Source organism: Cyclospora cayetanensis, unplaced genomic scaffold (genome assembly GCF_002999335.1).
Source record: "Cyclospora cayetanensis isolate NF1_C8 unplaced genomic scaffold, CcayRef3 CcayRef3_contig_82, whole genome shotgun sequence".
NCBI classification, from domain to species: Eukaryota; Apicomplexa; class Conoidasida; order Eucoccidiorida; family Eimeriidae; genus Cyclospora; species Cyclospora cayetanensis.
The window spans coordinates 136,737-157,780 of record NW_020312755.1 but is presented as its reverse complement, the minus strand read 5'-3'; the positions used below and the strand labels follow the sequence as shown (position 1 = coordinate 157,780).

General features: G+C 48.3%; 4 protein-coding genes across 4 annotated transcripts; 2 read left to right on the top strand and 2 right to left on the bottom strand.

Annotated features, from left to right (window-relative positions):
* The first annotated feature begins 1,106 nt into the window (after positions 1-1,106).
* On the top strand, positions 1,107-2,309 carry LOC34617438. The gene is made up of 3 exons (XM_022730811.1): positions 1,107-1,506; positions 1,815-1,988; positions 2,278-2,309. The coding sequence occupies exons 1-3, from the start codon at positions 1,107-1,109 to the stop codon at positions 2,307-2,309; spliced, it is 606 nt and encodes a 201-aa protein (XP_022591205.1).
* Positions 2,310-3,247: 938 nt separating this feature from the next.
* On the bottom strand, positions 3,248-7,542 carry LOC34617439. Its single transcript, XM_026335857.1, has 11 exons — positions 7,012-7,542; positions 6,328-6,433; positions 6,036-6,136; positions 5,267-5,332; positions 5,001-5,054; positions 4,809-4,877; positions 4,626-4,684; positions 4,450-4,510; positions 4,129-4,243; positions 3,459-3,571; positions 3,248-3,313 (listed from the first exon to the last, which is right to left on the bottom strand). Exons 1-11 carry the CDS (start codon positions 7,540-7,542, stop codon positions 3,248-3,250), a joined length of 1,341 nt encoding a protein of 446 aa, XP_026191642.1.
* A 6,496-nt stretch (positions 7,543-14,038) lies between these two features.
* LOC113146956 (nudC domain-containing protein 2-like) lies at positions 14,039-16,329 on the top strand. Its single transcript, XM_026335856.1, has 7 exons — positions 14,039-14,147; positions 14,552-14,700; positions 15,028-15,076; positions 15,232-15,329; positions 15,500-15,544; positions 15,862-15,898; positions 16,280-16,329. Exons 1-7 carry the CDS (start codon positions 14,039-14,041, stop codon positions 16,327-16,329), a joined length of 537 nt encoding a protein of 178 aa, XP_026191641.1.
* Positions 16,330-17,106: 777 nt separating this feature from the next.
* LOC34617440 (60S ribosomal protein L18) lies at positions 17,107-19,019 on the bottom strand. The gene is made up of 6 exons (XM_026335855.1): positions 18,933-19,019; positions 18,664-18,828; positions 18,322-18,411; positions 17,960-18,125; positions 17,507-17,710; positions 17,107-17,204 (listed from the first exon to the last, which is right to left on the bottom strand). Exons 1-6 carry the CDS (start codon positions 19,017-19,019, stop codon positions 17,107-17,109), a joined length of 810 nt encoding a protein of 269 aa, XP_026191640.1.
* Between the last annotated feature and the right edge of the window lie 2,025 nt (positions 19,020-21,044).

Here is a 21,044-nt window from a genome sequence, read left to right as displayed (position 1 = left end):
GAAAAGGAAAACAGCTGATTGATGAAAATGGAATATGAGATTTATTTGACCACAAATATCTTGGGTATGTCATTACTTTACCCATTTTATCAGAGCTCGGCAGACACACCACGGCTTACCAGGATGATGTTTTCGTAGCACTGAGTGATCTTGGACCCCTGCTCTCCCTGTCCTCTCATGTGCATGCATTCCTTGTATTTACAAATCCCGAGGCAGCATGGCATTTTACAGGCAGGCCTTCGAATCTTCTGTCCGTTGCTCTCTACTTTTGTGCATCTGCTGCCACCTTGTGTCCCTCTCTTCCATTCGGCGCGCTTTGTCTTCTTCGCGTGCCCATTCCCCTTTTCTTCGTTTGTATATATCTATGTGTTGTCTTAGTGTATGTGAGGGCTAAGGGGGTTTCAGTGTCTCCGTGAAAGCGCGAAGAAAGTACTGGAGACGACGGCAGTACGAGTGTTTGTACAGTGTTGGTTTTTTGTGTCATCTAAGCCAAGTGAAGCAGCAGCACAGGAAGAACTAGGCAGTCTCTGCAAAACTTCCCTTGCATTCCGGCATAATCCAGGTGTAACTCATAGTTTTTGTGCGTATATTATGTCTAGTTCCTTTTTTATCCCGTCTTCCTTCGATTCTGCCTCCCCATCTCTCTGGCCGGCGCTGGTTCATGAGCTGAAAAACGCCCTGAAACATATTACGCACACGCTCATCTCTGTTTCGCTGTTTAATCTGATTGCCAGGCTTCCTGATGTTTTTTTGTTCACAGGGGTTGTCGTTTTACTGCTCATTTTTTTCCTGGCATCCTTGGAGGGTCCTGAGGCGAATGAATCGTTGCAAACCTAAGGCGGAGCAAGCGAAATCGGAGGGCACTACAGAGGATAAATCAGCAGGTTTGCAGCTGTATAGGGGGTCTGTATGAGAAAGTGGTGTATGAACAGAATACGGGACACAAAGAAGATAGGAGAAAAGGAAAGAGGGATGAATCGGAGTATTCCTTGCTGAATAGGCTTTTGTTTCGCCAACTAAGTGATTTGAATGGTTGTTCGTCATAGACGGAGCGGGAGACGGGGCACATAACAAGAAACATAGGACAGTCGCATCCTTTAAGCGAGATGTCTGGTTTTTCCACTGCCATTGGTGGTGGCCTCCGTCTTAAGCGGCGGAGCGAGGCGGTTGTGTCTGGGGAGGGCAAAAGAAGGAAGCGAAAGAAGAAGCCACGGCAAGAAGACGAAGAAGATACTGGACCTGTTGTTGTTGATCTGCCACCAGAGCTAAAGCAAGATGCAGCAGCAGTAGCTGCTGCTGCATCACTTCAGATTCAGCACAACTTAACAGAACAAGGTGTAACGGAAGGCTCTGGGCGAGATCCACATTCACCCCAAACGGGAGATGAAGCGGGAGATGAAGAGGGAGGCGGAGCAGTAGTGGAATCGAGTGAATGCAAGGAAAAGCAGGGAACAGAAAACACAGGAAAGAACCGACGGTTTGAAGCTCCTATTCCGACGGAAACAGGTATTTTCAATTTGCTTGTGTGCATATTATTGCCACTCGCAGATTTCTGCTTGGTGGCATTCCACATTAGTTGGAGTCGCCGTTTATGTATTGCATGTTTCCGCATGCATGCAAGCTTTCCATTATACGTGTTGGGCGCATTCTTTTCTGTCATGATGTTTGAGTTTGTCTGCTGTTTTGTATCGTCTGCGCCTTTTGTGCAACTCGTTGCATGAAAGGTGCATGCTTGCAGCAGTGTAAAAGCGTGCATGCGAGTAGGGCCCAAAAGGGGTGCTTTATCTGCGTTTGTGAATTGTTTGCTCTTGCAGGAGAGAGCATCGAGGCTTTGTTAGCAGAAACGAACCCCCACTGGACCGCCGCGGAGAGGGCTTTCTTCCTTGCAAGAAAGGCGAGGGAGAAGGAACGCATCAAGAAGCAGCTACAGTTGACTCACCGACAAAGAATGGAAAAGTTCAACCAGCATCTTGCCTCGCTTTCTGAACGTACGCCGGTGCAAACCGCTGCCAAAAACGCGCTTGCTTGCTGTGGTTTCCGGAATTTCGTTCGCATGTTTATGTGCGTTCGGTGCTGCCGATGGGCTACCTACCTTTTCGATGTGCAGAATATGCACTTGGCCACTGCCAGAACGCTCTTTTAATCCGGTTCGCACCACCAGTTTTTGTGTGTAGCCACTCTCATGTGCTCGTCCCCCATGCGATATCGATTTCGCTCCAATTGTTGTCCTACGGCGGGTTTGCTCTCCTGTGCTGTATGCTTCCCTTTTCTTTGCAGATTTCGACCAGCCGCGTGTCGGTCCTGGCTAAGGTATCGAGGTTCTCCTCGTACCCTCCTGAGCTTTCATCCCAGGATGCAGCTGTTTTCTCGCCCCTATAGTTCGATCATAAGTGGGCAACGAGTTTATACTTGTACGAGCCTGAGGCTGGCATGGGGACTGCCAGACATTGCTTGTCGTGCTCTTGACCTGAGTCCAAGCAGAAAATGCAAATGGGCAGAGGAGGCATGCGGTGAAGGTTGAGAGGGTTTCGGTTCCTTCTTTGATTTGCTGCGTATCCATGCTATAAGAGCGGCGAATAACTCACGCTCCTGTCAGTTCTGAACACCCAGCGTTGTGAGCCCCAAGCGCCTAAGCGCTGCTGCTGCCGTTGCACATACTCCTAGTGTTCCGACTACCAAAGTTGCTTCGGTGCTGAATCTCGGCGGTTGTACTTTTTGATAGCGAAACCTGCTTTCTTCGTCTCCGGATTCTCGGAGACTGGTGCACCTCAAGCGGCCATGGCGAACAGCTGCAGCCACCGCCAAGATATACGCATGATGCATGCAATTAGACTTGCACCGTCGAGCCGCCGCACGGACAGACGCGCGGCTTGCGATTCCACTAACACAGCCTAATCAAGCGACTAAGCGGACGCGGTTCACAACAGCGACTCAGATACAAGAGCACGCACGATGCCCGTATAGGCATAGAACAGCTGTATTTAGCCACATGTTCAAGCGGCATTAGGCAACAGCTTTAGCCGTGAACCACTTGAATTTTTATCACAGGCAGGTCTTCACAACTGTCGTGTTCTATAGAATGCGGCACATGCCCTCCTTCTCTGCAGAAGAACTTTCAGTGACGCTAAGGATGAGTGATTTCCCCCCGATGCGCTGAAGACTTCGCTGTAAGCGACTACATGATGTCTGCATTGCCGACGCGAGAGCGTCAGTGTGTGCATCCCTGTTCGCCACATCCCGCCACTAATTAAGCAGGTGAACCAAGCATTTCAAATCTGCGCTTAACAGGAGCAGCCAAAGCAGCTGCCTCCTGCTGTGGGCGCAGGCCACGTCTCTATACAAAAGATATAGGACACCAGGAGCAAAAGCTACTGCTGCAACTGCTGTTGCACCGCCACCCGTCATTGCTCTGTTCGCAAAATCTTGCGGCAGCTAGGAGCATTACACACGCCAAGAACTTGCATGATCCAGCCCATGGCTTGACATGCCATGGATACTCTTTGAGGACCCCCACGGGCTCCCTTGGAGACGGCTGCCTTTGAGACATCTCCTCGAGAGTCTCCAGTGGAACCTTTGAAGATTCAAAAGCCGCAATCGCTAAAGGCTCCTACAAATTTGTTCTTCCTCTCTAATCGTAATCTCTGCATTATGACCCCCAAGGTCCCCTGAGTGCCATTTGGGGATCTCCCCCTTTCCGCCCTTCCATTTGTCCATCCACCGTCTAAGCGTCTACTTGCCCTCGCTGTTCTTGTGCTGTCAGCCGTCTTCAGTCAGACGAGAACGGGTTATTCGGCGACGCCCTCTGCTCATTCGTAATTTCGCTGCTCGTCCCTGGAGCCATTGGTGTGGTATGCCCTGACTGCGGCTTTCTTGGCGTTTGCAGTTGAGAGCCCGGATCAGAGTGTGTTAACTGGCGCGAAGTAGAATGCAGTGAAGAGGGCCGCTTTTTCTGATCTGCTACGTTAGAGCCATGGGGGCTGTAGATCTGCCGCGGCTGTTCCTGCTGCGGCTCCTGGGCATGGCTTTCTTGCTTGTTGCTTAGAGAGCGTTGCACCATCCCCTGCTGCTGCTGACCGTAGCCTTCCGGTTTGCTGCTGAGGGAAAGCTGCGCCAGGTGCTGCTGCTGGCCCATTGCAGTAAGTGGGGAAACATAGGGAGCTTCTTCTAGAGTTTTGATGGCCGCCCTTACTGCGCCAATATCCACTCCCGATCCCATAAGGAAAAGAAGCATAGCTTCTAAAGCCTGAGTGCGCATTCATGGCAACGGAGCAACAGCAGGATGCCTCCTTGGGTCACGGCAGAGCACGGCAAGTACGATTAAAACTGGATGCGTCATCATTTCGTATTGTTCTAAGGCAGTATTTGCAACGGGGAGAAAAACTGTGGAGGGGGGTGCATGCAGGGCTCTGGAGGCTGCCTGCAGGCGCCCTTATTCATGCATTGACGGACCCGTGAAACCTGCATTGCAGCCTCAGGTGCTGCTCCATTCATCGTTTGCTGCATTTCTCTCCTGCGGAGACAAGCATGCATGCACCAGGGAGCCATAAACTCGTGCGCGCCTCACCAGCCTGGAGCCGTTCAAGAGAGCCCAGCATTTCAACTGGCATTTGGGGTACGCAGCTCACGCAAGCTCAGCCTCGGCCATTTGCAGTCCGTTTTTGGCGAGTTGAACCTGATCTTCCGCCTGCGAGCGGCCGAAAAAAGCAATGCACAGTTTGCGTTTGGTTCGCTTGCTGTTTGATGAACAGTCACGACAAGAATAGGTTCCTGGGGATTCGGGTTCAAGTGCTGCCGGTGGCGTGACATACCGCTTTAACTTTGTGGGCAGCCTGAGGATCCTTGCCCGTCTGAGCCTTTTTCTGCAACTTCTTGAGGGCCTGCAAACAAAACAGTCTTCTACGTTCAATTTCTTCACACAAATCCTAGTCTTGAACCCCTTGCGAGGGGCCTTGGCGACTCGTCCATGCCCAACCCTCGAACCCTGGGGAAAAGCCTCTTACTGCCTCCTTGCGAGAGAGCAGCTTTTCCGCCTTGTATTTTCGTCTGTTTGCGCGCTGCAGAGATGCACAACACGCGCAAACAAACTCGACTTTGAACCACGAAGAGAGTCGCACGGATTCTAGAAACCCTTCATCCTAAGGTGATGGTGAGATATCTGCAGGGGAACCTCGTAGATAGGTCCAAAGGCCCACCCTAGCCCAGCGCTACACCTAATTAATGATTTTTGAGCCGATGATTGCTACCACCACCCCTGCGTGGTTCTCACTTCTACTTTGGCAATCGACTTGGCTGCTTCACCATTTGCCTTCCTCATCAGATCCAGTTGCGGTTTCTGCCGAAACAAGCACATGTTATGACACAATATCGATGCACTGACACACACTCAACAATATCTGCAGCTGCACATCCATAATGGAAAGAAGGGAAGCTACTTGTTGGGATTCGGGATGCAGCGTGGCGCACCACGGAAGACGATACCAGCTTGAAAGACTCCTGAAACGCATACACAGAGCACGACGGAGAAAAATTATAAGCAACAGAGGCTGTCTAGCAGGACACCGGTCGGCAAGCAAGAAACATCAAGACGCAAAACACGATATGATTGAAACGCCTAAGAACTTGGTTTTGTGTCTTCTGCCTCGGTCCGAAATTGGCTCGGTCGCATGGATACAGAAAATCACGCAGCTTCTTTGGTTATCAGACAGCGGTTTCAGTTTTTGTTCCATAGGAACAGATGACAAAACTCAAGTGCACTGTGCCGAAAACGGGCTGGGAAACAGAAAGGAAACCTTCCCTACGCAGCCGGCCAAATAAGAATTCGACGGCTTGAACCCTTTTCAGTTCGCTTCAGTGCACGTTTAGGTATACAGCCCCGTTAAGACATTCGAATCGTTCTCTCCATAGTACTGTCCCTCTCAGGTATCTTTTGCACGTGCTGCAGGTAAAACTGAAGCAAGCTTGAATCTTTACGCAACGTTTATGGCTAGGAAGCTCTATGGTCACCCGAGCGGCGAAAAAAGTACACATGGCCTTACAAGTGCATTGACGACTGCTTCCACAGGCCGCTGATACGTGGGTTTATCGTAGAAATACCCACTGATGCCAACTCGTAGCACCTTTCCACTTTTGTCCCAGTCTAAGCAGAGACGAAGAATATGGGTGAACATTACCCGAAAATGCACACTGAAAAATGAGAGAACGACTCAATGTTTCCACAGGACCGTACACCTAATTTTGTACTCCAGTGGACTGACATGGCGCTTCAACCTGCCGAATTCCACCATTATGCAGTTATCATTGGGGTGAACGCATGTTGAGTGCACGTACATTTGAGGCATTTCTGCATGCCGGCGACGAAATGCGCAACCGCTCTTAGAGCATTCCTTTGACGCTGAAGCTCCACCTCCAGCGGAGACAGCTTGCGGCTTCGGCACTGAGACGATAACAGGACAAACACATAGACAGTTGGTGGGTAATATAAGTCACTGCGTGGCTAAATTTCAGGGCGGCTAAAATTCACTGCACCCCTTTCCTTCTATTGCGCCCCACAGACAAACACGTTTCTTCTGGGCTGGGTACCGAAAACACCGACCCCAGCTCAAAATTGTAGGTGATGTGTATCGCTACCAATGCTATCAATACCAGAGGGGCACCGAGCTACCCACATAAAGCCCTAAAGACGGAATACTGTACGCCAACCCCGACTGACTCTTAAGCCCTAACCCTAAACGTTACCGCATGACGGCCCTCTTGATAAACTTACAACCCTGGACAGAATTCCGAGCATCTTTTTCAATGAAGAGATAACTGTTTTCAATTTGTGCTATGAAGGGAAAGATGGAAGCACTCAGTAGCACTCCGCCGAAAACAGTGTGGGGGGCAGGGAGAAAAGTTCTCCTCTCGCCTGTATTTTGACTTTGAGTGAGCAAATATTAACGAAATGAAAAGAAATCATAGAATAGGAATGAAATCATTCAAAAGAAACTATGCAATCGGCAGCAGGAAACGAACGTTGCCGCAGTCAGGAGGGACGGTGGCAGTGAAATTGCAATGCTGTAGATCTGGGCTGGCACTGCGCTGGAAAATCCTCTTTCCCATCAAAAAGCGACCATGATGTCCTGAAAAAACGATTATTCCGGGCATAGAAGTACCCGTTAGCCTCATTTTTGTGTTTTTTAAATCAAAGTTTGAGGAGCACCAAACTCGGTTCACATGCGGCAACGACAACGCTCCACCCCGATTGTACACTGCAGCAGCGAACGCGGTGCAGTGGGCGATCAACTGGAGCTCTGTACATTTAGGCACACCGGCCCAAATACTTAATAATTTAAGCTGTACCTGCTTCCACTCAAGTGTCGAGGGCAACAGGATTTTAAGCATCTTCACTAAAAGAGAGCAGTGAGGTGCCCAGTCGGGGTTGAGTTTTTCTAACAAAACTCGGTTTACAGTGCATGCGAACCTGGCTGGGGTCATCCAATCAAACCACGAAAAGAAAACAATTGCTGATTCACGAAACGTAAAAATGCCCAATACTGATACCATACTCATCAAATGCGACTCTAAAAGCTGGAAATTGCTTTCAGGAAGGGGAAGAGAGTCAAACCATCGGGTGCCTGATGAGGCTAGACGCAAATTGGAGAAATATGACTACATAGCCGTCGCCTTGGCATGGCATATGATATGCCGCTGACTCACACCCTCAGGCTTGGGCTGAACATAGGTGAATAAGCCTACAAAGCTTTCGACCTATGATTACTTTTGGATTGTGGGCAGGACGGGATATTCATGGATTTCATCTCAACTGTGCTTCTGGCACACTTTCACTACAAGCACAAAAGGAGTCTTGTCCTTCCCACATGTAGATGAGTGGATTGCTTTTTTCTGGCTAACGTGCTTCCCTTTATATCCCTGAAGCAATTGCCTTTTGACAGCCAATTACCGTCGTAGCGCTTGTCTCCGTATGAAACACCGACTGCCAGGTGTGTAGCTCACTCATAATGCGTCATGCTACAGATTAACAGGTAAAGTAAAACAGGATACCTCACTGCTACGCTGCTGCTAGAGCCACACTAAGTAGTTTGACATAGACCAATTCGCGTTTAAATATTATCACCTGTATTACAATGCTCGGTCAGTATGCCAGCGCGTTGCACTCATTGTGGACGACATATGGGTGTGCTGAATGAACCTGAAATATGCTACTGACTGGTGAGTAAATTATGCGTGCGCCAGGGTCGGGACTGATCTGGGGTTGCTACCATTTGAAACCCCACAGCCACACGTCCCTTTCAGCTCATGGCATGTGGATTCACAAAAAAATACTTAAAACAGCGCTTTTGGGGAAGCGCAAGGGCAGTTTGTGTCTCGATTTTACTTGGTTTTCATGAATGAAGCGTGATTGGAGATGATCCACTTGCTGACAAGCGATCGGGCAAATTGGCGTGTGAGACCGATAGTTTAACAAGTGCGTGCCCTACCAGCCGTTTTCCTCACTGAAGATGTGTTAATCCGCGTCCTCTTGCATCTGGACAGCCCTCTTGATACCGAAGAGGAATGGATTGCCTGAAGTCAATGGGTACTATTGTTGGTATCTCTCACTGAATTGCTTGTGGATTTAGGTTATTTGCATTTGGATCAATTTCGCTGTGTTAGAGTCTATGGCGAGTATGTGTATGCTCTGGACTTTGCTTTGTACATGATTATATCTTCGTAGTGCGTAGCTATGGTATTTGCTGAATTTCCGAGTAGCGCTGTATGACTACTTGGACTTTCGTGAGCACAGCCGACTGCGTATTTGCTCTTTTCGCCTCTACCCAGAGCTGCGTGGTAGTGGATGTAGGTGTTGGCACTTTCTAAAAGCGTATGGGAAGCAACTCTTATATGATTAACTGCTTTGTGACTGTAAGACTTCTTCTAGAAAAAGGTACAAAAACGGGATTCGCTTGATGCTCTAGGCGCTGCCAATAATATTTGTTGGACTCACTGATGGGTGAAATCCATGAATTGTACGTGAATTCGTGGTTGTCTAGTCATGAAGTCATAGCTGTGTAAGCTGGGCATCCTCGTTCCTGTTTCAGCAGTGACGCGCAACCCAACAGCCACCTTGCCATTGCAGCTCGCGCACAGAGCTTATGAATCCCCGGCTTCCCCTTTTCTGTGCTGCTGCGATTTTAAAAGGAGTTTTCTGAATAACTCTGCTCTAAATTTATTCTAACCACCTGAGGAGCAGAGAGCAGAGAAGCTCTCATGGTTGGGCAACTAGGAATGTCGTGCTTGTGTAGGAACTTTATCTGGTCAACGCCCATGAGCTGTGTCACACGAAGAGCACTTTGTGGGCATCGGCCTGCCTTCCTCTTTTGCAATGTTCACTCTTGGCCAATTCATTTGAGCATTTCGCCCTGAAGAACCCGGAAAGGTGTCTGTAACAGTTCCCATTGAATCGCATTTATTAGGGCGCGTGTAACGTGAATAACAATTGGAAACGTCAAAAAAAGTCCTTTTGCATCACAGGAAATTTGCTCCTCCTTCAGCGCATGACTTCATGGTTCTGCACGAAAGGCCGAGTGCAGCCCTTGGAGGGGGTAGAAAAGTATCAACCCTAGAAAACAGCCCGGATGATATCAATGGCACAATGGCCGCAGCAACCAGAATAACGGCACACCTTAAGTCTGTATTAGTGCAGAGGGCCGAATACAGGTTATGATAAATACAACATTCAGACTTTCAGACTGCGGAGGAGGTACATAGGTAAGCGCGTACTAGCACCTTCCCGTGCTGTCGCGACGAGGTAGATCCCTCTTCCCCTATGGCATTACGCACCTCGTAACTACTGCCCTTAGAGGCCGAACTTTCCGCTTTTCGCAGCTTACAATTTGCAGACAAACACGTATAGTCTTCAAAAATTATTCCCTGTAATGGAACTAGACCAGATAGGTACGGCCTGTTACAAAAGCCATACCTTCATATCTATTTTTAGATCCTATATATCTGCTCTCTGTAAGGAGCCGTACATACGCAACTCCTTCACATTTCGATTGGTGCTTGTTTGGAGAGCTTACCTACAGCCCTCGACTGCCTGTTTACAACTTCCCGAAAATTGTGCAATAACTGAGACAACGAAGGCTGGACGGCTCATGCAGCTTACTTCGAAATAGCACTCTCTTTCCAGTTTGTTACTAACGTTCCCACCAAGCTCCGTAGCATGACATACCGCCGAATAAATTACGTGCCTATCAGAATACGGCACAATGGTTGCCCAGAGCTCTGTCCATGATCCGAAGTGTTGCCAGCCGTTGTTTCCCTGCCCCTAACAGCAAGGCGTAGGCAAAATCCAGCAGTGTAGTCTTTCTCTCCCGTTGAGACGATTCTTGCAAATTTAGTGTGGTGCCTTGGATGTGCGCCTTCAAGATAGAGGAGCAATGTTCATGGCTCTTGAGTACCTGAAGTGATTGAGAACAGCTCTACAAGACGAGTTGCTTGCAAAAAGGGGTGTGTCAGACGAACGGGGCTCCTCTCCCAGTGCTTCAGCTTGGCGTCCTATTTCTTTCGAAGGAACAATAAGGGATACTTCAGAATGTGAATCAACGCTGTATGGTGTGCGTTCGTTCGTTGCCTTCTTACGTTCTAGCCCACATCCTAAACCCTAACTAAAGTAAGCTGGTAGTGCGTGCACTGGAAAAGCAAGCTGGTTGACAAAGGTTTACCCATTCTTTCAATGTAAAACGATATAATGGGAGAAAGACGGAAGAATCGATGCACGCAAGTTGCCAGTGCGCCTTTAAGGTAGACAAGCTGGCTCAGGCGTGTACCCATTTTATTCATGCGTTTCCAGTTATTCACACTAGTATATTGTTTTTTTATATGTCCACAGAAAGGCGCAAGCATTCATGCATAGCTAATGATATTATTGCAGCTTCATTTGTCTTCTGACAGCTCGTAACGCACAAGAGCCCTTGTGTTTCTTCAAAGAAGCGAAAAGTGCCTCTACACTGTTAAGCAACTCGAAGCTTTAAAAGCAGATAACACCATCTTTTTGTTGTATGGGAGCGTTGATGGAGTTGACCTGGGCAATGAATAAGCTAAAAAGCTATTATTTAGTTCACAGCCTCTCCTTCGTTGTTGGTTTTTCATGTTTATCATAAACATCATTCTCTGGATCCCCTGATAATATGTCCTATGACAGATACCCCGCTCTGAAGGACTTTGGGGAAGGGCCTTATTGGGGCTCATAAGGGCCACTTAAAGGCTCTTTAGAAGGAAAGCATTAGACCTCGTTGTACAACGCAATTAGATAAGACCTCCAAGCAAATACAAGTTCTTTAGAAGAGTACTGCAGTGCACATGCGTCTGCATGCGGCTCTATTCGATGAGCGATTCTGCCTGCACCGAATGGTTAGACAATGACAGCCTAAGCACTAGTAATTGTACGTGTGCCGTCTGCTTACACTGCGACTGCACGACTTGATGCCTGCTCAAGTGAAGCGTTGCTCTTTTACTGTAGATGAGTGTGGAAGGCTATGTATTTGCCAGTGTTGAGTTGAAGGGCATTTTAAGAAAATTTATACTAACAAATGAATAGTACAGGCATTTGCAATCTTCCTCAACATGAACCCCAAATTAAACCTCCATCCATAATCAGATACCAATTACACAACTAGGATTTGCCCATTAGCATGTTGTAACTTGAGCTGTTGCTGCATCCAGTTCAGCTGCAAGCGAGTAAGATGTTTAGATGTAACTGAAATGCGCAAGCCAAGGCCCTACCTGAGAAGCTGTATAAGCATTGAATTGTGATACGATGCTTAGTAGTGCACTGGCAGGCGTGAGCCGCTGGTTAATCGTACTATGACAAGGTAGAGGATAATAAATGAATGGTAGTCACGAGATCATGGGTTGTATGAGAATTAAAATTGTCCCGAAATACCGCAAATTACAATAAGTCCCGAACACAGCATAAGAGCTGCAAGGGATTACGGGAAAATTTAACTGATAACGAATTACTCTACGTATTTAGTGTTGCGTCTGCGAGAGTGCCATCTTCCTAGTTAATAGTCCAGAGTGTGCAGCTAGTGTCCTTCGGTTTTCCATAGAGACCTACGCCTTTAAAATACAAGCTAGAGAAAGAGCTGTACACCCCTTCCTTTCTATTCCCTTTTTCGACTATGAATTTCACAGGGCCTCCAAAGCTACGGGGGAAGAGAGAGAGCCACGGTGAACTAAATGCACCTTAACAAAATCCTCTAAGGTGCTCGCACGTAGCCCAGCAGAGGAAAAGGCCAATGTATGTACAACTATTGCAGGCCATCAGTATTAGGGACGCGTCTTCAGCTCTCTCGAGTACATAAATTCGGTCGGGTGTTGCGCAGCATTCTCTGCGTGCAGAAGAACACGCATTCATTAGAACAAGAAGGTAGGGGTACAGACATGGATTGACAAAGCAAAAGCTTTCGGGGTTGAATGGCGCACAATGTATTATCTTTGTGACCTCTGTACATGCATTCCCGTTCCTACTCCGGTTTACTGAGTGTGTCGTGGGACCTCATATCTGTTGCCTACGTTTCACGTACTAGTAAACGCACAATTTATATAAGCTTTACCAAATTTCGACTTGATGAAACTTTTTGTTTTCTTTTCGTGTGCCTCCGTCCGGTGTAATTGTATCATTACTTTTTGCTCTTTCAGCCTGAAGGGTGGGTGTCCTTATTGCCGTGCACAGCTGCATGCCTTCACCACAACTCACTGAAACTGCTGCAAAGCACGGCAAGAAAGTCTATTCACTCGGTTTAACATGTTTTGTTTTATTAAAAGCCCTCTAAAGAGGCTGAATATAAGAAGGCGTGGCGACCCCCGTGGTAAGCCTCTCCAGTGGGGGCCCTCAATGTCATCCAGCAAAATGTCGCCTTTCCTGTTGTACTATACATTTCTTATACCTTGTCTTTCATCAGTTTTGTATGTAATATGTCCATGGAAGTGGACACGCGGATGCTATCCGCCTCCGGTGGTCATCTTCCCTGCGTGTTTCTCAGCTGCATTGACGCTTTGTTATCTTCGATTCACTGGCTTCTTTCTCACGGGAGTACTTGGAGGCTAAGATTCGTAAGAGCACACTCTGCTGACCACCAGGCTGGAATATAGTATCAGTCCTAGGTCGTATATATTGCCCTCAATTCGACCACAGCGATATTTTTGTGGTTAGTGTCAATTTTATCATTTCATTTGTGGATAAAACTTTCTTCCATACTGTTTTGTAAATCGCGAAAAGGTCTCTGCTACTGCATGTTTATTTCATTGATTCATGTAACAATAAGCGCTTTCGTTTATGAGGTGGTGTATTAATGAGTTTTTCCTTCCGAATCCTCGATAATTCATGAGGTGTTCAGCTCTTTATGCTTAAGGATAAACAACTTCATTAGTGAATTTGTCTCATTAAACTGCTTTGGCATTGGTGTCCTTCTTTTCACGGGATACGTCTCATCCATCCCAAATGAAGCATGAATCCATACCTGTATGTCTTCGTGCCCGCATGAGTGCACTTTCCTCTAATTAACATCAATATATATGTAGGGCTCTTACCCCCCTCACATGTTTGCAATTCTTGCTTCATGAATTCCGTAAACAGCTTTACGATTTCCGGATTTCTTATTTTGTACCGAAAAGTGTCTAAAAGGATTGGTGCAGTGCCCTCTTCGCACAAGGTGGATTCCTGCCGTGACGCCTTGCAGCTTCACCGCCTTACGAGATCGTGGATGGGAGCTCCATATGACCCAATGGGCTGGGATTTCTGGTGTTTTGGCCTACCGGCTTTACGCATGCAAACTTTCCATTGTCTGGTTGACTGTATGTAGTGCGTGGTGTTTCTCTCAGGCATCGTTTCCTACAGCTTTACCCCATCCTGCGTATCCTTAAGAGACGCGAAGGGCAACGAGACGAACGGGCAAGGAAACGAGCAGACGGCACGTTGCCTATTGTAACCCACGCTATCACCACGTTGCCTGCCGGGACTGGCTCAAGGGGTTTTACTTGGAAAGTAGACAGAAAGATGTCAGATGGACTGGGAGAGGAATTTCGATGCTACGAGGAAGTGGCGGGAGATATACGCAAGAAGATACAAGAAGCAGGAAGGGGAAGGATACCCGTTTGTGTTCAAGGCAAGATACGATTATGACCGAAACCATCAGCACTGCCACTAACCATTGGTTTATTCTTTTTGTGATCTTGCTTTCCCGGAGTACATTTCCATTCTTGCAAGTGTTCATTGGTTCTTCCGTACGTCTGCCGCACCTCCTTTTCCCTCTCATAGTTCCGCTGCCGTAATTCCTTTTTCTCGACTCGCCGCACGCGTGCAACCAAATTCTCTTTACGATGCTTTCGCCTATCGGGCGCTCCGTTGGCGTATTGGTTACAACCTTTGTATTTCTGCCGGTCTTCTGCTTTCCTGGGTGTTTGCGTCACGTTCGCTCTCCCGGTCTTTGTTTCTCTGTGTGCATCGTACACTCTTTTGCTTCCTCTTCTTTTAGTGGTCCTCCTTGTCTGTCCGAGTCTACTCATTCAGGCCGATTGTTGTACGAGTGGGAGCAAGACTTAACAGACGTTCATCTCTTCCTTCTTCCTCCACCACAAACAAAAGCAAAGAGCATCAGTGTAAAAATTACTCCAACTAGACTTTCGGTCGGGCTTTTGGGGAAACCTGCGCTTTTTGACGTAAGGCAAAGGACCTTTTTGGCACCATTCTTCGGTCTTGCGTTGTTCTACTTAATCGGACTATTTCCTGTCCCTTGCAGCTGTTTCTGCCCTGCTTTAGCTACACTGACCGTGGTTGGCATGTTTCTCTTCCTGCATGCTGCAATGACTTGAGAGATTCTGATTGCCTGCCGTGTATTTTCTCGCCTGGTTCCCCTGAATTCGTGGGAAAATCACTTTCCCATGTTTGTTTGGCGATTAAGAGATTTTCGGCTCTCAAAATTGTGTCTTTACTTTCATGCGAAAAGTAAAGTCTTACGCAGTTTGTTTCCACTTCTTTGTGTATAGGAAGACCTATTCTCCACCGTTGATACTTCTGCTTCCTTTTGGATGTTGGGTTAGTCTACAACATATAAGCAAAGGCCCTATTTCCTTGTCGCGTTGTCTTTTGGTTTAACATTGAGTGCGGAGTTTTCCAACTTTGAGCGCTGTTCCCTTGCTGTTGCCAAGCCCTTTTGCTTGCATGGTTCCCTGTGCTTTATTTTTCTCCAGAAGATGGGGAGCTGCATATACAGCTAGGGAAAATGCGCAAAGGTGAAATCTGGAAATCCGCGATGAGGGGTCATGGCGTTCTTAACCCCCTGGCGACTGTAAGGACTTCTAGCTACTCTCTACGGTCCTTGCATAGTTGTCCTATCTATCCTGACTTCTTGCTGATCTCTGCCCCTTCTTTGCACAGATTTGCCTAAGGCTGTCTTGGCGTAGATGTGTGCTTTCTGACTAACTCTCGAGGGTCTGTGGTTATTGTATGTGGTTTCAGGAGGAGGTTCAGAAGAAATTAATGCTTGAAAGGTTTGGTGAAGAAGTAGGCAGAAGATGCTCATCATTCCCTGTTCACCATTCTATTTTGATAAGTTTTGTACAGCTGCTTTCCTAATACCTGGAATGCTCTGGATGTTAGTTCATGGAAGCTTTAAAGTGTAAAATATGTGCCCGAATCTGAATTCTTGCTAAATGAAGCTTCATATCAATGGCATGTCGCAGTATACCGTGTTTAATGCCTCAGTGTATATTTGTGCCTTGCAAAGAAGCATTGCTCTCCTATTTTCTCGGAAAAAAATAACGTCATCAAATATTACAAAGACGAAGTAGCTGCGCTGTGCTGTTTCTCGCTGTCTGTAGCATCCAGGCTTTGATTTCTCAAACGCGACCTTCTCTGGTAAACACACTGCAACTTGAAGCAGCTTTGCGCTTTTCATGAACTAGCCTTGTCATGGGTTGTGTATTAAACACATTTCGTCTCCTCGGCATCCTGTACTTCTGTATCCCCAGTCCTTTCTGCATTTTGTTCTTTCATCAAACAGCCAATAGATTACTTTCTAATTCCCACTGACGCGCATAGAAATGCTTTCGTATTATTAATTGCAGCCTAAGCCCGTCTAAGTTTTACTTGATCTTAGGCGTCTCGTTTTCCCCCTTTCTTACTCCCACGAAGAAGCGGAAAAGGCCAGGCGATTCGCATGCTCCGTGCGATTGTGTGCGTGTTGGGACGAAATCAAGTTATAGAACCAGTTTTCTTGAAGTGCCTTTTTCTATGCAGGCGCTGCACCAGACCCAAGGAGCTTCATGGGGGGAATTTCTTACAAATAAAGCCGTGCACTAGCGGGGCTATCACTTCCTGATCACCCGCGGCATCCACCCGTCAGCTCATGAACCCACGTCAGGCGACACTTCCGCTGCTTTTTATCCCCCCGCCGGTTATAAAGTTGGCAAATTGGAAGAGTAAGGACAGAACAAACGATGTTTTCTCCTTTCATATGCAGGGAGTCGCATATTCGGGGCACAGCGCGTCCTCCTCGCAGCTGAATATATTTATCTTCGAGAATCCTTCTGTAGCTTAGAGCGGCTGGCTAAATGCTTAGCGGAATTAGTGGCGTTGGGCGACAGCCACAGCCGCGTAGACCTTAGTGCCCTCCGTACAGAAACGCAGGCGCAGGGAATGGCTACAAAGGGATGCTTTTGCGGTAGCCTGTTCCGCAAGAAAAAACCTCATGATTGTTTTCTCTAGATTATGTTTAGACACCTGGAACCAACTGTGACAACTGATTTATACAGATGTTCTGATGCTACGTGCGCCTTGTCTAGTCTTCTATTTGCGTCATCCCTATCGTGCTTTCCCCTTCAGCCGTGGAGGGATTCTAGAAATTTCCCCGAGTTCGCAATCGCTTGTAGGCGCCGCAAAACAGCGGAGAGAAAATAGGCACATCAAGAAATGCCAGTTAACCCTCAACCGCTTCTACATCCGCCTTGCGTAGCTGCATGCAGCAATTCTCACTCTGCATAAATGCAAAGTAAAGATTTGGGAATTGTCTACAGCGAGGAAATAGAAATCCGAAAGGGATGGGAACAAGGAAAGAGAAGCCACTCTCAGTTCTTGTAGCCACGGGATTTTCTGCGTCCGCGCGCCTTCTCGAATTTTCTGCCCTTCGACCGGACACGAGGCTTCGTGTGCGAGTTGGGAGTACCTAAGCACACACAAGCAAGCAAGTAACGCTGAACGACAATAAGCCAGCCGGCGATGACACAAGGAGATCGAGACTCATGCACACCGCAATGCAATCCCACAAGGTGTGGACGCCCTGTACACACGCCCAGGTTCGTCGGGAAAGAAAACATCTGGCAATAATTTGAATACTTCGAAGAACCATTGGTACACAGCAGACACATGGCAAATGATCCCAGCGAGGACGAGCGCTTTTGCGCCGGGGATACAGTGGAAATGCGCATTTCCTCCAGGTGTACTCGAAACACCAGAGGCACAGCTTACCAGGTGCCGGACCGAAGTGCTTGTCAGCATCTCTGAGGATAGAACCTCTAAGGAGAACGCAGTTGGATCCCTTGGGGGCCTTAAGAGCCAACTGGTCAAAGGTTAGGCATTCGCCCCCAGCAGAAAGAATCCTCTTTCTGGCGACTTCGGAGAAATGCAACGCGCAGACAGACATCTTGGGAATCTCCAGCGTGCGGGGATCGTCTGCAGGTAAACACGCACGCAGAGCCCATATCAGAACTAGAGGCCCCTGCCCCTAGATAAGGGAAAGCCGACTGCAGGAGGAGTGGAAAGCGCGAATACACAACAATCTTCGGATGTTGAAGCAAGTGGAAAGCACCATGTCACAGCGCCGAAAAAGGAACCACGCATGCAGCCAGAAAAGGAGTGAATACAAGAGTGGATGCAGAGCCTGGATGGTCTGCGTGTTGGTATTTAGATACATACACATACCAACAATGCTGCCGACCACCACGGCGGTCTTTTTTTCTTCCTTTCTCATGCGCATAGAGAGTTTAGAAAGAGAAAGTGGAGCTCGGAGGCGACGGGGGGCCATAAGCCGCTTGAGGATGACTTTGTTGAAGCTGCTGTTCGTCCTTCGGGCCAAGAACTGATACAGCTGAGTCGAGGCACACCCACAAACGGCAGAGAAAAAGCTGTGGGGTGCGACGGCGATGAATTGTGGGCAAAGGAGGAGACACAGAGTTCCGAAGACATTTGCGAGACAACGCCGACTTGAACGACGCACGGATCGTACAGTTGCCTGGCCTCCTTGCACGCTGATCAGGAGTAAAGGCGACGTGAAAGTTGCTCACCTTCACGGCCAGCCGGAGATAGGGATTCTCCGAAACCAAAGCTCGGCGACCGTGCTTTTTGGTGCGGCCCCTGTTTTTTAGATCGATCCCCTGAAGCGCGTAAGCACCACAAAGCCCAATGCACGCAGGTCACACACAGGAATAAACTCTTAGCGAAAAAAGGGAGAACAGCTCAGCGCCGCCATAGGTAAGCTGGCCAGTCAACTCCAATGAGCACAAATCCAAACAGCGCGTGGGTTCAATAAATGAAGCGGCAAATAAGGAGGCATCGAGGCGTCAACCCGCCTGCTGGGCACATGTCCGCCTTTGACCAACGAGCACTATGCATGCACGCCGCTCTGCCAGCAGCAAACGTCCAAACCACGCCGCCCCAGCTCCAACGACCAATGTGTATAATTCATGCACTAGAGTGGCTAGTGCCTTCATTTCTGCTGAATTAGATATGGGAAGGACAGCAAGAGCCCCTGCTCCCCGCAGCTCCCGAGCAGACGCCGCATCCGGCCCAACCTTTCGCCGGCCGATCCACATGCATTTCCGGCAGAGATTACATAAATATAAAGGGGGTTGCCATTACAGAGAGAAAGTAGAGATCAAGAACAACCCCACAAAACCAAAACACTAAGCCGAGGTGCGAGAAGTTGGCGTGAGCCCATTCGTTCACCCCATGCCTCGAGGGATTCGATCTTTCTGCTCACCATTTTGGCTGCAAACTCCTGAGTGGCGTCCCCAAAATGAGAAAAAATTAAGAGAAAAGGCTAACAAAGCCACTGCAGCCAAGTCAAACTCCCTGTCACTATCCCAGGCTACCCCCCATACGCCTACCAAAGGGAGCAGCAGCAGCAGCCGCTCGTTCTATGCATGCGCAAGGCCCCCACACTTGGGGCTCTGTTCTCTTCATACTTTCCCGCAGTTCAGTCAACTCGATAGCCTTTGAAGCACTCTTTTCCTTTGCCATACTGCACGTCGATCGAGATAAACAGGCGTAAGAGAGAATGAATGCTCCCGAGGCGTAGTGCACACAGATGGCGGGAGCCAACGTTTCCGAAATTATTATTAGAGCTCAGAATTATGGACCCTTATTAAAACTTTTCCTCTAGGAGTTCTAAGAGTAATTTGCATATCTTGTAATGCTAGCAGCACTTAACCTGCGTCCGTGCGGAGCCTATTCTTTTAACGGCTCCCTGCTGTACCATTCAAAAGCGAATGTTCCCACCGAGTCGCTTCCGCGAGAGGACCTCTAACATTAATAGCCGACTAAAATCACAGAAGAATCTCCCTTTCCAATCACCAGAAGAACTGGAATTTCAGCATTTCTCCAAAACCACATAGCCGTGTGCTGCAGGGACAGTATGCCTACTGGGATGCAATTAGCAGCAAGCCCACAGGACCACCCGGAAGGCGAAAAGGCAGATGTAATGCAGCTGTGTGCTCCAGTGCATCGGTGCACCCCAGATTCGTAGAGCAGAGGGCCAGATGCTGATCACGGATACAGCATGGAACTACCGGAACACCCTTAACTCCAAACTCAATGCAAATCTAATAGAAAGGCTTGAGTGTTTCTCAAAAATCTGTCTCCTCTTTTCTCCCTCATCTTACAGTGCTCTTGATACCAGGAGAGAAACTGAAGGGTAGGCGTGGAGGACATTCACTTGTCGTGCCACACAGTATGTAGCATACACGCACACAAGATTGCGTCTTGCAGTATTGAGTTGACGCTACTATGCAATAGGTGAGCTATACCGAATGGCCAGCGCGTTGATCAATCCTACACCGATTCGCATCAAACGTAACTACTGTAATAAAAAGCGTCCAAGTATAACTTTGGCTGCTCCGGGGTCGTTTGGCATCAAAACTTACTACGGCTAACTTCTTTGTGCGTTATTAAGGTGCCAAAGTAACAAAGAATACTTGTCTCTTCGTCAGGAGGATACACTCGCGTGTGTCGAGCTTTGAACGTGTATGCAAAGATATCAACCGCTCGACGACGGTAGCTGGCTGCGTCCCATGCATCCGGCTTCCTATCGAATTAAGCCCCTATGGCCATGCAGCATTAGGAAAACATCCTCTGGGGAGACGGATACAGGAACGATCTTTTGCAGAATGCGACAGGCCGAAGGGCAGTGGACCTCACTCGGTTGCCAAGAGACATCGAGCTGCAGTAAGAGCACTGGCCCCTGCTTTAGTGGAGCTTGCTTCAAGCGTCTGAAAAGGCCGACAGGGGATCATTTAAGCTGCAACAGCTTGGGAAGAACCGGTTCTGACGCGTACTTCCATGGAAGCTTCCGCCCTCCAGCCCCTGCGCAGACGTGCAATTTGTTTGTAGGCTGCCGACACTTTGCAGCGAATTTTTAAGTCGGGAAGCTCTGAGAGCAATAATCCCTAGATTCTGGCACTCAGGTCGACTTTGCATGGCATGCTTTTAGGGTGCTGAAACTGTCGACGTATCTCCTTATCGGAGGCCTCCGTACGGAGACTTTTAGCTCTAGTCTCCATACACATTGAACAGAATGTTCTTAGGTGCCCCCCCAAAAGCTCCATTCTCCCCATTCTCGCGCCCCTCAGAGTTCCCGACATGTGGGAAGAAGCACAGCCAGGGCGCATGGGTACAGCATCACCCTCCAAGCGCCTTGAGCACTCATAGCTAGTGGCACAGCATCTAGGGCAAATGCACAGAGCTCACGACGCTCTGCAGCGAATAAGATGCACAACACTCCAGTCCACAT

What these genes read in the sequence shown, in the direction of transcription:
- LOC34617438 (XM_022730811.1), top strand. Translation starts at nt 1,107, where the DNA reads ATGTCTGGTTTTTCCACTGCCATTGGTGGTGGCCTCCGTCTTAAGCGG. An exon ending in TCCTATTCCGACGGAAACAG is followed by an intron (nt 1,507 to 1,814) that starts GTATTTTCAATT and finishes TTGCTCTTGCAG; the next exon opens with GAGAGAGCATCGAGGCTTTG. An exon ending in TCTTGCCTCGCTTTCTGAAC is followed by an intron (nt 1,989 to 2,277) that starts GTACGCCGGTGC and finishes TTTTCTTTGCAG; the next exon opens with ATTTCGACCAGCCGCGTGTC.
- LOC34617439 (XM_026335857.1), bottom strand. Translation starts at nt 7,542, where the DNA reads ATGGTATCAGTATTGGGCATTTTTACGTTTCGTGAATCAGCAATTGTT. An exon ending in AGTCGATTGCCAAAGTAGAA is followed by an intron (nt 5,055 to 5,266) that starts GTGAGAACCACG and finishes GCATCTCTGCAG; the next exon opens with CGCGCAAACAGACGAAAATA. An exon ending in CTGCCCACAAAGTTAAAGCG is followed by an intron (nt 4,685 to 4,808) that starts GTATGTCACGCC and finishes GGCCGCTCGCAG; the next exon opens with GCGGAAGATCAGGTTCAACT.
- LOC113146956 (XM_026335856.1), top strand. Translation starts at nt 14,039, where the DNA reads ATGTCAGATGGACTGGGAGAGGAATTTCGATGCTACGAGGAAGTGGCG. An exon ending in GGAAACCTGCGCTTTTTGAC is followed by an intron (nt 14,701 to 15,027) that starts GTAAGGCAAAGG and finishes CTTTGTGTATAG; the next exon opens with GAAGACCTATTCTCCACCGT. An exon ending in TGCTTCCTTTTGGATGTTGG is followed by an intron (nt 15,077 to 15,231) that starts GTTAGTCTACAA and finishes ATTTTTCTCCAG; the next exon opens with AAGATGGGGAGCTGCATATA.
- LOC34617440 (XM_026335855.1), bottom strand. Translation starts at nt 19,019, where the DNA reads ATGGTGAGCAGAAAGATCGAATCCCTCGAGGCATGGGGTGAACGAATG. An exon ending in ATCTCCGGCTGGCCGTGAAG is followed by an intron (nt 18,126 to 18,321) that starts GTGAGCAACTTT and finishes GCCTCGACTCAG; the next exon opens with CTGTATCAGTTCTTGGCCCG. An exon ending in GGTGGTCGGCAGCATTGTTG is followed by an intron (nt 17,711 to 17,959) that starts GTATGTGTATGT and finishes GTTTACCTGCAG; the next exon opens with ACGATCCCCGCACGCTGGAG.